At 45.4% G+C, this 11,299-nt stretch overlaps 1 protein-coding gene across 1 annotated transcript; it reads left to right on the top strand.

Annotated features, from left to right (window-relative positions):
- Window positions 1–790: 790 nt before the first annotated feature.
- dusp5 (dual specificity phosphatase 5) lies at window positions 791–6,952 on the top strand. Its single transcript, XM_052500854.1, has 4 exons — window positions 791–1,281; window positions 2,268–2,431; window positions 3,562–3,781; window positions 6,083–6,952. Exons 1-4 carry the CDS (start codon window positions 918–920, stop codon window positions 6,535–6,537), a joined length of 1,203 nt encoding a protein of 400 aa, XP_052356814.1. The 5' UTR covers window positions 791–917; the 3' UTR covers window positions 6,538–6,952.
- The last annotated feature ends 4,347 nt before the right edge of the window (window positions 6,953–11,299 follow it).

The following is an 11,299-nucleotide window of genomic DNA, read 5'->3' as shown; positions in this document are numbered from 1 at the left end:
AGAGAGAGACTCTCACTGTCTTGCTTATCTTGTAGCAGTATTCACATCTATCCATCCCCATTCTAAGACACGTACACAATGGCATAGTCTATCTAACTGTTGTCTATAGCCTAACATACAGTATTGCATGAGTCCAGTAGCATGACATTTAAGCCCCATTAGCCCATAATGAGATTACAACCAGCAGATATTGCCTAAAACAGCCGGCTAAACATGGAATAACAGACTAAAGTTTACCTTGCTTTAGTCAATAGGCTACATAGTCCAATAGAGTCCTCTCTCTTTCTCTGACTATTCTGTCAATCATTGATTTAGTTTCCTGATTCATAGACCTATAGGCTATCAGTGGGCTGCTGGTGGTGAGGTCAGGTGTATAGAGGATAGAAATCGAATCTAAATTATATTTATATTGTATGGAGCCAATAGTCTACCTTTACTCTATTTGGGCAGGGGGAATTGCAGATATTGTTAGTTCATGATAACACGGATAATATTCTGTCTACTCAAATATGAGAGGCATTCATAGTATTTCCTTGAAGAATGCTGTTGTTGTGGTTCCTAGAATGGGCCGTATCAACATGAGAACGAAACGTTTGTATAGCCATGAGTAATAGTTAAGTCAAACTGAGAGCATAAATTCACTTCCCCCCAGACAGAGCGGGGTTAGAACGGTTAGAACGTAGTCAATACTCCGGTGTGGGCAGGCTCTCTTTTGATCATACTTGTCGGTGTCCATATATGGTTCGTGATGTCACGAGCCGGAGGTTCCGTCGATATAAAACCGATCCGACGGTATCCCCTTGGAGGAAATCTAAGTAACTACCAGCAGGTTCACTAGGGCGCGTTCAGTTTCCTCGTCTCTGACGGCCCGAATACAGTAATTGCTTATAAAATAAGACACACTCTTAGAGGCAAACATGAAAGTCTCAAGCATAGATTGCCGTCGCCTCAAGAAGATTATCAGGAAGGAATGTGGAACCTCTCTCATTGTGGATTGTCGACCTTATTTTTCGTTCTCGAACTCTAATATCAAAGGTTCTGTCAATGCCAACCTGAACTCGGTTGTTGTCCGGAGATCCAGAGGAGGGCCGGTACCTCTTCAGTTTGTGATCCCGGATGAGAAAGCCCTGTTACGGCTGCGAGAGGGGAGCATATCGGCAGTGGTGGTTCTTGATGACCGAGCTCCTCACTGGCAGAAACTGAAAAAGGACAGTATCGCACAGATAGTGATTAATACGCTCAATAATCTGGCGAGTGGGACAAACATCTGTTTCCTAAAAGGTGAGAATTGTTACAAAATTCTGAAATCATTGGACTATAACTCTAAATCCATTATAAGTTTGTCTGGGTAACTTTTTCACAAAGTGTCCTGGGCTAATTCACTGTCTGAAGCCACTTGAACAAAATGTTTATTATAACGGATTGGCTACGCTAATAAATTATGCTATTATATAAAAGCTATATTTTGGAGATAATAACATGAAATGGTTGACATTCAATATGCCTTATAACATCCCCCCGTTTTGTTTAGAAAACTATGTGTGTGACCCATATCCCCATATCTTCAAATAAAAAATAAATAAAAACATTTTAAAGGCATTGGTATTGTTTCCCATGGACTGACCTATGACGCAAAGTCATTGTTTTATTTGACCGTGTTCTAGCAACACTCCCATTTGAGTAGTACACTTCTCAGGTCGAGCTCTCGGGGGAGATAAATGTGTGCGTCAAAGTGGTCCAGATGAGTCAGTGCGCGAAAGGCTTGTGAGAACTCGAGAACATCATGACTGGTTGTTCTGAGAATGTTCTGTGTGAATGTTCACAAGGAAAGCATACATTTTCTATCATTCGTTTCGAACATTTATACATACCTCTTCCTTTCGACTATGTGTCAGATCCATTCATTTAAAGTCTGTCAGATTGTCACCTTGTACTCATAGACCTAAATTGATTATTTGAATTGAAATGCAGATTAACTACGTTAGAATAAGGTTATATTTCGTTATAATCCATTATAAACACATATTTTTCACGGCCTGGTATGAGGCCTAAATCTAGTTGGCAAATGCTAACATTCATGACGCAAAAATAAACATTTGATCATTTTTTTCAATGTTTTATTTAACCTTTATTTAACTAGGCAAGTCAGACAAAGCTGTCTTGGGTGTATAATGTCTTTAAAAATTCCCCCTGGTGGAATACATTCAATTGTAGGCTATTGAATTTCAGTTTTAAAGGTATTTTGTTTTGTTCTGTGTATTTACCAGGGGGGTTTGAGAACTTCCAAGGCCAGTACCCTGAACTTTGCACTGAGGTCGTGAAGCCCGTCGGCGTCGACCAGAACAACGGAACCGAAACCGGGAAATGCAGGCCGAGTATCACCCTATTCTGTGAGAAACTGGGCTCCAACCTCAAACCAGATTACGATCAGGTATGGAAACGAAAACAACTTCCTTTTTTAGCCTGCTGCCTATTCTTTCAGGGTTAGGTGGCTAGCCACTTCCCCTAGGTTGGGCTGGGGTTTAGGGTTGAGGCGGTGGCTGCAGGGTTTTAAACTGAGTGGAATATCCCTGTTAGATAAGAATGACTGTTCTGTACTGGTTTAGTCATACTGTCTTCTTGGCAATTCAAAATAGATTTATACAGCCGAATGTACTGTATGTTCAGAGATATTTGTGGACTTGATAGAGCACATTTAGTTTTATTCAAGGAAAGACATCACATTTAAAAAAAGCCTACTCATATGATTTTACATATTGTCTAGCTGATCTTAAATGTACAGCTGTACATTCATAATGATAATATTTCGTCTATGCTGCCAGATACATTTACTGACCATTCTCAAAACAGTGGCCTTCACCATTCAACATTCTCTCTGTCACACGCTTGATATTAGCTTTGACCTTCACTGCATCCCAGTCATCAAGAGAAGATGGCCACTAGTCAGAGACCCCCAGCTGACATCAGAAGTCCTTTTATAACCCTTTCATCCCTGACCTTTTCCCGACCTTTTACACCATCATGATAGGCTAACACAATCTGTTTACGGTACAGAAAATGTACTATTGCGTCTTGCACCGTACATACCTCTCAGTATCTCCATTGATGTATGTACTAAAGGTGTAGGATCTTAATTTGATCACTCTGTTGCAGAATAACTTTAGTGTGTTTGAGGTTTTAAAAAGGTTTCTGAAGTTTGACATTTCCACTTTGAAATTTCAAACTTGATTTTCCCTTATGAAAAATGTATCGACCCCTACAAAAAAATCAATTTATAATAATCCACATTTCCTGTTGCTGTGCAGGATTATTTTCCTGCTGTAGAAAACTGGCTCAAATTAAGATCCTACATCTGTATTTGATCTCTACCCCCCTCCCCTCCCCATTGTTGTGTCTTTAGGAAAACCCTGTGTTTCATGTACTGTATCTCCGCCACACTCTGTCTCTACCGCTCATGGATTTAATATCACTTTGTTGTGTCCTCCCCTCTATCTTGGCTCACACACTGCGGTTCTTATGTCTAATATCTCCCCCCCTTTATTATCTACCCTCTCTCTTCAGGGCAAGCCGGTGGAGATCCTTCCTTTCCTGTACCTGGGCAGTGCCTACCATGCCTCCAGGCAGGACTATCTGAGTGACCTTGGAGTCACAGCCCTGCTGAATGTCTCCAGGAGGGACACCAGGCCCTCCAAGGGTCACTACGACTACAAGTGGATCCCAGTGGAGGACAACGTCACAGCAGATATCAGCTCACATTTCCAAGAGGCCTTCCAGTTCATTGGTGAGTGTTGTGGCCTGGACATTTTGTTCTCTCTTTTTTTCCTGCTCTCTTCTCCTTTTTTTCAGATTTATTCTCTTTTCTTTTCTCCTTTCTTCTTCTCTCATGGAAAATATAGGATTCCAAGTCCATTAACCGAGGGGATGGAGCAACTCAATTAAAATAGTTAATGGCTTCACCCAATCTGCCAATCTGAAAGGAGGACAGGCAACAACCTCTCACTAATCTGTTAGCCTCATCTGCCTGCCTTCCTTCCATTTCTCGCTCTCTCTCTCTCTCCTTTCACAAATCGCCAGGTTGGCTTCATTCAGAGAACAGATTCTGTGTTCTCCCTCCCCTACCACTCCCTCCCTACCCCTCCCTCCACCTCTCTCTCATCCTCCCCCATTTTAAGTTTAAAAAGAGATTCTCTGCAATGCCGTCATTGCCTCCCGGCTCACAGTTAATCTCGGCTAGTGGCTTATTGCGGGTTATTACCGGGTGTGGTCAGTTCACTCAGTCAGTTTGTCAGTGTGACAAATGTTGTTACTAGCCCTACTCACTAATGGTGGGTGGAGGGTTTTTGAAGGAGGGAGGCTGTGTCCACAGACACAAAAGGTACACAAAGGTTGTTTAGTTATTGTTTATCTGGGTCAGGGCAAACCGTAGCGAAATGTTTCGCAACAGAAAATGAAAACAAGCATTTATTGGTCAACTTCAGGTAGTCACGCCCTCCCTGTTTCAGTTGTTTTTCTTCTGTTTGGTACCAAAGTAACTCGACTATGGTGCATGTGTTCAGAAACAGAGCCTTGAGGGAACAGAGAGTGAATGTGTGATAGAAAGAGGCTTGAAGTGTTGGATAATAGCGCTCACAAAGATGTTGAGCAGCCTGCACTTCTATTTATAAACGTAATATCCAGGCACAGCCGAGGACAAGCTTGAATCTCATTCTCACCCACCATGGAGGCCTCACCTGACCTGTATCAATGGTGGAGGTGTTGCTGCTGTTCTTTGTTTTAAGCCCCCACATTTAAGCGTCTTTGCCTAAAGCCTGTAAGCATTACGTAAGACAAAGAGGTGTCCTTCTCAGCACAGGGCTGAATCTTAACAAGAGGATGTCTCCTTGAAAAAAACATCTTCAATTAAATAAAATCCAACTGGATTTATCACATGCGCCAAATACAATTGGTGTATACTGTACGGTGAAATGCTTGCTTACGAACCTTTCCCAACGACGCAGAGTTTGAAAAATAATTATACAAAATTAAATAGTAACTAACACAAGAGGAATACAAATAAAATGCACAAGAATGCAGCTATATACAGGGAGTGTTCAGATATTCACTCATTGCATCCAAATCTAAAACAATGGGCTTGTTTCTCTTTATGAAGAAGACTCATCCCTATTCCCAATTCCCCGAACCTCTGGATGAATTCAATGTGGTGGAGGTGGAATATTCTTCTGTCAACCAACCATTTAGCTGGAAATAGAGGATAACAACAGCAGTCAAGAAGATCTTTAGGCACCCTATTCCCTATATAGTGCACTACATTTAACCAGAGCCATATGGGTCCCAGTCAAAGTAGTGCAATATGTAGAGAATAGGGTGCCATTAGCCAGAGGATGGGTCATTAAAACACCCACAGGCTCTCTAGCTGCCTCTCAGAAAGCCTCCCAGCACTCCAGATGGGAGCAGCTTAATGATTCATTCATTTGGTTTTCACAGGATCGGAGCTGTCAGAAACCATCGCTGGCTGTTCCCCCCTGTGGCTCATACGTGTGTGTGTGTCAGATAGTGTGGAGGAAGTGCATGTAATACTGAAGTAGAATAAGTTCCCTCCTCTCCCAGCCGTGGTGAACTTAGTATAGTACTGCTCAGCTCCCCCACAGGCACGTAGGAGAGAGAGAGACATGGTCTCGTGTGCAGCTGTGCAGGGTGAGTCAGTCAGCCCTGCCACAGTGTGTGTTTCTAATGGGATAGTGGTGACTGAGTGGCAGCAGGGCTCTTATAGGTTCTGTGTGGGTGAGAAGAGAGGAAGAATGAAGGGGTGGGGAGGCAGGTGATGATTAGACACTGAAGAACGGGATTCAATCTCTGCGTTCACAAACTAAAATAGCTTTGACAGCACTCGTTTCCTGTGAGAATTTAGCCAGAGTGGTTCTATTCTAGGATGCAGTTATCCTATTCAATTCTTCTATATTTGAGTTACACAGTGTAAGTGGCTACGTGGCCATACTCCATTTCTGACCAAATGTAGCAATGTATTATAGCTCATGCTTATCATGTCATTAATGTAAATGCTACCGTTTTGTCTCCTCTCCAGATGGTGTGAAGCAGACAGGGGGTAGAGTCTTGGTGCACTGTGAGGCGGGCATCTCCCGCTCCCCGACCATCTGTCTGGCCTATATCATGAGTACCAAGCGGCTACAGCTCGAAGAGGCCTTCGACATCATCAAACAGCGCCGCTCCCTCATCTCGCCCAACTTCAGCTTCATGGGCCAGCTGCTGCAGTTCGAGTCTGAGGTCCTGTCTTCGACACCTATTACCGCGGCAACGACCCCCGAAACCGCCACCGAACCCGCCACGCCCTGTTGCATCGGTAAAGAGACGGTCTCCTTCTTTGGGAGTTCGAAAGAGTGCACATTCAACAACAATAACTTTGACTTTGAACCTTCCACAGTTTTCGCCCCCCTCCCTACCTCCTTCCTCACCCCCATGCCTCTTCAGACTCCTCCACTCCGCCATTTTAAATTGAGCCCTATAACTGCACTGCCTTAAGATGTGACTGTTTAGTAGGTCTCAGATTACTTGAAAAATAACAATAACAAAATACAAATAAAATGCTCTATTTGTCTGGTGCTGGCACAAGCCAGTAACGAAGTGGAACGACTGGCTATACAGAAACAAAGACTGAGAGATATTGCGTTGATCGTCTATATGGAATTTTTCATTCAAGTTGAGAAAAGTCCCTGAAATTCAGACTACAGTCTTTGTTTGAACGTTGAACTTTGAGCGTGAAACCATAAAGACTACTGCAATACATGCCTTAGGTTGATAATGTGATGTTTTGCCTATTCACATGCCGCATCAAGGCATTTTAACCTAATTTATTTGATACATCTTGTCTGTCTGATTGTCTGTGTTTTTTCTAAATACAAATGTGGATGCCAATAAATGTTTCCACCAAAAAGTACCTTTGTGTTCATGTTCTCTTTTTCTCAAATATGAACTTCATAAGAATACAATTGTGATATAAATATGAGGCCCTATAAAGCCATGTTTTATATATACATGACAGGGAAACATTGGCGGAGGCTGGTTAGAGGAGTTATAGAAGGACAGGCTCATTGTAAAGGATATGGAAACCAGGTTTGACTCTGTTCCATTCCAGCCATTACAATGAGCCTGTCAAATCAAAGTTTATTTGTCATGTGCGCCAAATACAACAGGCGGGACGCAATGTATAGTCCGGGTAGCCATTTGATTAGCTGTTCAGGGGTCTTATGGCTTGGAGGTAAACGCTGTCGAAGCCTTTTGGTACTGGACTTGGTGCTCGGATACAGTTTGCCATGCGGTAGCAGAGAACAGTCTATGACTGATGTGGCTGGAGTCTTTGACAATTTTTAGGGCCTTCCTCTGACACCGCCTGGTATAGAGGTCCTGGATGGCAGGCAACTTAGCCCCAGTGATGTACTGGGCCTTTTCCTGTAGTCCACTATCATCTCCTCTGTCTTGATTACGTTGAGGGATAGGTTGTTATTCTGGCACCACCCGACCAGAACTCTGACCTCCTCCCTATAGGCTGTCTCATCGTGATCAGGCCTACCACTGTTGTGTCATCTGCAAACTTAATAATGGTGTTGGAGTCGTGCCTGGCCATGCAGTTGTGGGTGAACAGGGAGTACAGGAGGGGACTGAGCACACACCCCTGAGGGGCTCCAGTGTTGAGGATCAGCGTGGCAGACGTGTTGTTACCTACCCTCCCCTGGGGCGGCCCGTCAGGAAGTCCAGGATCTAGTTGCAGAGGGAGGTGTTTAGTCCTCCTATAGCTCCTCCCACAAGCCTCCACAGGGCAACATGTGCTACTACTTACAACTTTTAAGCCTTTCTTAGTCCCAGGTGGAACATATAGGCCACAACAATCTTCTGCCACCGGAATCTGTCTTTGGCCACAACAACATGCACAACACAACATCAAATATTGCCAATCAATAAACCGTCCCTAGGAGGGGTGCGTCACTTGAGTGGGTTGAGTCACTGACGTGATCTTCCTGTCCGGGTTGGCACCCCCCTTGGGTTGTGCCGTGATGAAGATCTTTGTGGGCTATACTCCCCCTTGTCTCAGGATGGTAAGTTGGTGGTTGAAGATATCCCTCTAGTGGTGTGAGGGCTGTATTTTGGCAAAGTGGGTGGGGTTATATCCTGACTGTTTGGACCTGTCCGTGGGTATTGTTGGACGGGGCCACAGTGTCTCCTGTCTCCTGTCTCAGCCTCCAGTATTTATGCTGCAGTTGTTTGTGTCGGGGGGCTAGGGTCAGTCTGTTATATCTGGACCATTTCTCCTGTCTTATCCAGTGTCATGTGTGAATTTAAGTATGCTCTCTCTAATTCTCTCTCCCTTTCTCTCTCTCGGAGGACCTGAGCCCTAGGACCATGCCTCAGGACTACCTGGCCTGATGACTCCTTGATGTCCCCAGTCCAACTGGCCCTGCTGCTGCTTGAGTTTCAACTGTTCTGCCTGCAGCTATGGAACCCTGACCTGTTCACCGGACGTGCTACCTGTCCCAGGCCTGCTGTTTTTAATTCTCTAGAGACAGCAGGAGTGGTAGAGATACTCTGAAGGATTGACTATGAAAAGCCAACTGACATTTACTCCTGAGGTGCTGACCTGTTGCACCCTCGACAACCACTGTGATTATTATTATTTGACCCTGCTGGTCATCTATGAACATTTGAACATCTTGGTTATAATCTCCACCCAGCACAGCCAGAAGAGGACTGACCGCCCCTCATAGCCTGGTTCCCCTCTAGGTTTCCTCCTAGGTTCTGGCCTTTCTAGGGAGCTTTTCCTAGCCACCGTGCTTCTACACCTGCATTGCTTGCTGTTTGGGGTTTTAGGCTGTGTTTCTGTACAACACTTTGTGACATCAGCTGATGTAAGAAGGGCTTTATAAATAAATGTGATTGATTGATCGATCACAATCATTATTTGAACCGTATTTCAAACGCAGTAACAAAGTAATCAGTGGAAGTTGGTGGGAGGAGTTATAGGAGGACAGGCTCATTTTAAAGACTGGAATTGAATAAATGGATTCAAACATGTTGATACTCTTCCTTTGATTCAATTCCAGCAATTAAAATGAGCCCATCCTCCTACTGCTATGCGTTGTCTTGGCCAGGTCGCAGTTGAATCCCCCCTCCTCCCTCTCTGCAGATGACTTCGTCAACCATTTTGAAAAGAAGGTCGACGACATCCGATCCTCGTTTGCTAAGTCAAACGACACCGCTGGTTCTGCTCACACTGCCCTACCCTGTGCTCTGACCTCTTTCTCCCCTCTCTCTCCAGATGAAATCTTGCGTCTTGTGACGGCCGGCCGCCCAACAACCTGCCCGCTTGACCCTATCCCCTCCTCTCTTCTCCAGACCATTTCCGGAGACCTTCTCCCTTACCTCACCTCGCTCATCAACTCATCCCTGACCGCTGGCTATGTCCCTTCCGTCTTCAAGAGAGCGAGAGTTGCACCCCTTCTGAAAAAACCTACACTCGATCCCTCCGATGTCAACAACTACAGACCAGTATCCCTTCTTTCTTTTCTCTCCAAAACTCTTGAACGTGCCGTCCTTGGCCAGCTCTCCCGCTAATCTCTCTCAGAATGACCTTCTTGATCCAAATCAGTCAGGTTTCAAGACTAGTCATTCAACTGAGACTGCTCTTCTCTGTATCAAGGAGGCGCTCCGCACCGCTAAAGCTAACTCTCTCTCCTCTGCTCTCATCCTTCTAGACCTATCGGCTGCCTTCGATACTGTGAACCATCAGATCCTCCTCTCCACCCTCTCCGAGTTGGGCATCTCTGGAGCGGCCCACGCTTGGATTGCGTCCTACCTGACAGGTCGCTCCTACCAGGTGGCGTGGCGAGAATCTGTCTCCTCACCACGCGCTCTCACCACTGGTGTCCCCCAGGGCTCTGTTCTAGGCCCTCTCCTATTCTCGCTATACACCAAGTCACTTGGCTCTGTCATAACCTCACATGGTCTCTCCTATCATTGCTATGCAGACGACACACAATTAATCTTCTCCTTTCCCCCTTCTGATGACCAGGTGGCGAATCGCATCTCTGCATGTCTGGCAGACATATCAGTGTGGATGACGGATCACCACCTCAAGCTGAACCTCGGCAAGACGGAGCTGCTCTTCCTCCCGGGTAAGGACTGCCCGTTCCATGATCTCGCCATCACGGTTGACAACTCCATTGTGTCCTCCTCCCAGAGCGCTAAGAACCTTGGCGTGATCCTGGACAACACCCTGTCGTTCTCAACTAACATCAAGGCGCTGGCCCGTTCCTGTAGGTTCATGCTCTACAACATCCGCAGAGTACGACCCTGCCTCACACAGGAAGCGGCGCAGGTCCTAATCCAGGCACTTGTTGGCTGGGCTCCCTGCCTGTGCCATTAAACCCCTACAACTCATCCAGAACGCCGCAGCCCGTCTGGTGTTCAACCTTCCCAAGTTCTCTCACGTCACCCCGCTCCTCCGCTCTCTCCACTGGCTTCCAGTTGAAGCTCGCATCCGCTACAAGACCATGGTGCTTGCCTACGGAGCTGTGAGGGGAACGGCACCTCAGTACCTCCAGGCTCTGATCAGGCCCTACACCCAAACAAGGGCACTGCGTTCATCCACCTCTGGCCTGCTCGCCTCCCTACCACTGAGGAAGTACAGTTCCCGCTCAGCCCAGTCAAAACTGTTCGCTGCTCTGGCCCCCCAATGGTGGAACAAACTCCCTCACGACGCCAGGACAGCGGAGTCAATCACCACCTTCCGGAGACACCTGAAACCCCACCTCTTTAAGGAATACCTAGGATAGGATAAGTAATCCTTCTCACCCCCCTTTTAAGATTTAGATGCACTATTGTAAAGTGACTGTTCCACTGGATGTCATAAGGTGAATGCACCAATTTGTAAGTCGCTCTGGATAAGAGCGTCGTCTGCTAAATGACTTAAATGTGAATGTACCTGGTTAAATAAAGGTGAAATAAAATAAAACCTCCTTCCACCAGCCTCTTCTGAAACATATGCATATATGCATAATTAGGATAATGTATACATAACCATACAGTAGTAGGCTAGGCCAAGAGATTAGCATTAGGCAACAGTGACACCTGCAGCGACCTAAAAAAGAGATATCCAAACTAGAACACTCCACTGGCCACTGACTTTGAAATGCATGCACTCCTACAAATGTAGTCTATGAGTTTATTAATGATACAGAAGCATAAGAATGGGTAACCTGTTTCGTCTCTCTCGTGTTTAAATATCCCTCCC

The sequence above is a fragment of the Oncorhynchus keta genome, unplaced genomic scaffold (genome assembly GCF_023373465.1).
Source record: "Oncorhynchus keta strain PuntledgeMale-10-30-2019 unplaced genomic scaffold, Oket_V2 Un_contig_1204_pilon_pilon, whole genome shotgun sequence".
NCBI lineage: Eukaryota > Metazoa > Chordata > Actinopteri > Salmoniformes > Salmonidae > Oncorhynchus > Oncorhynchus keta.
This window is presented reverse-complemented; position numbering and strand designations above follow the sequence as displayed.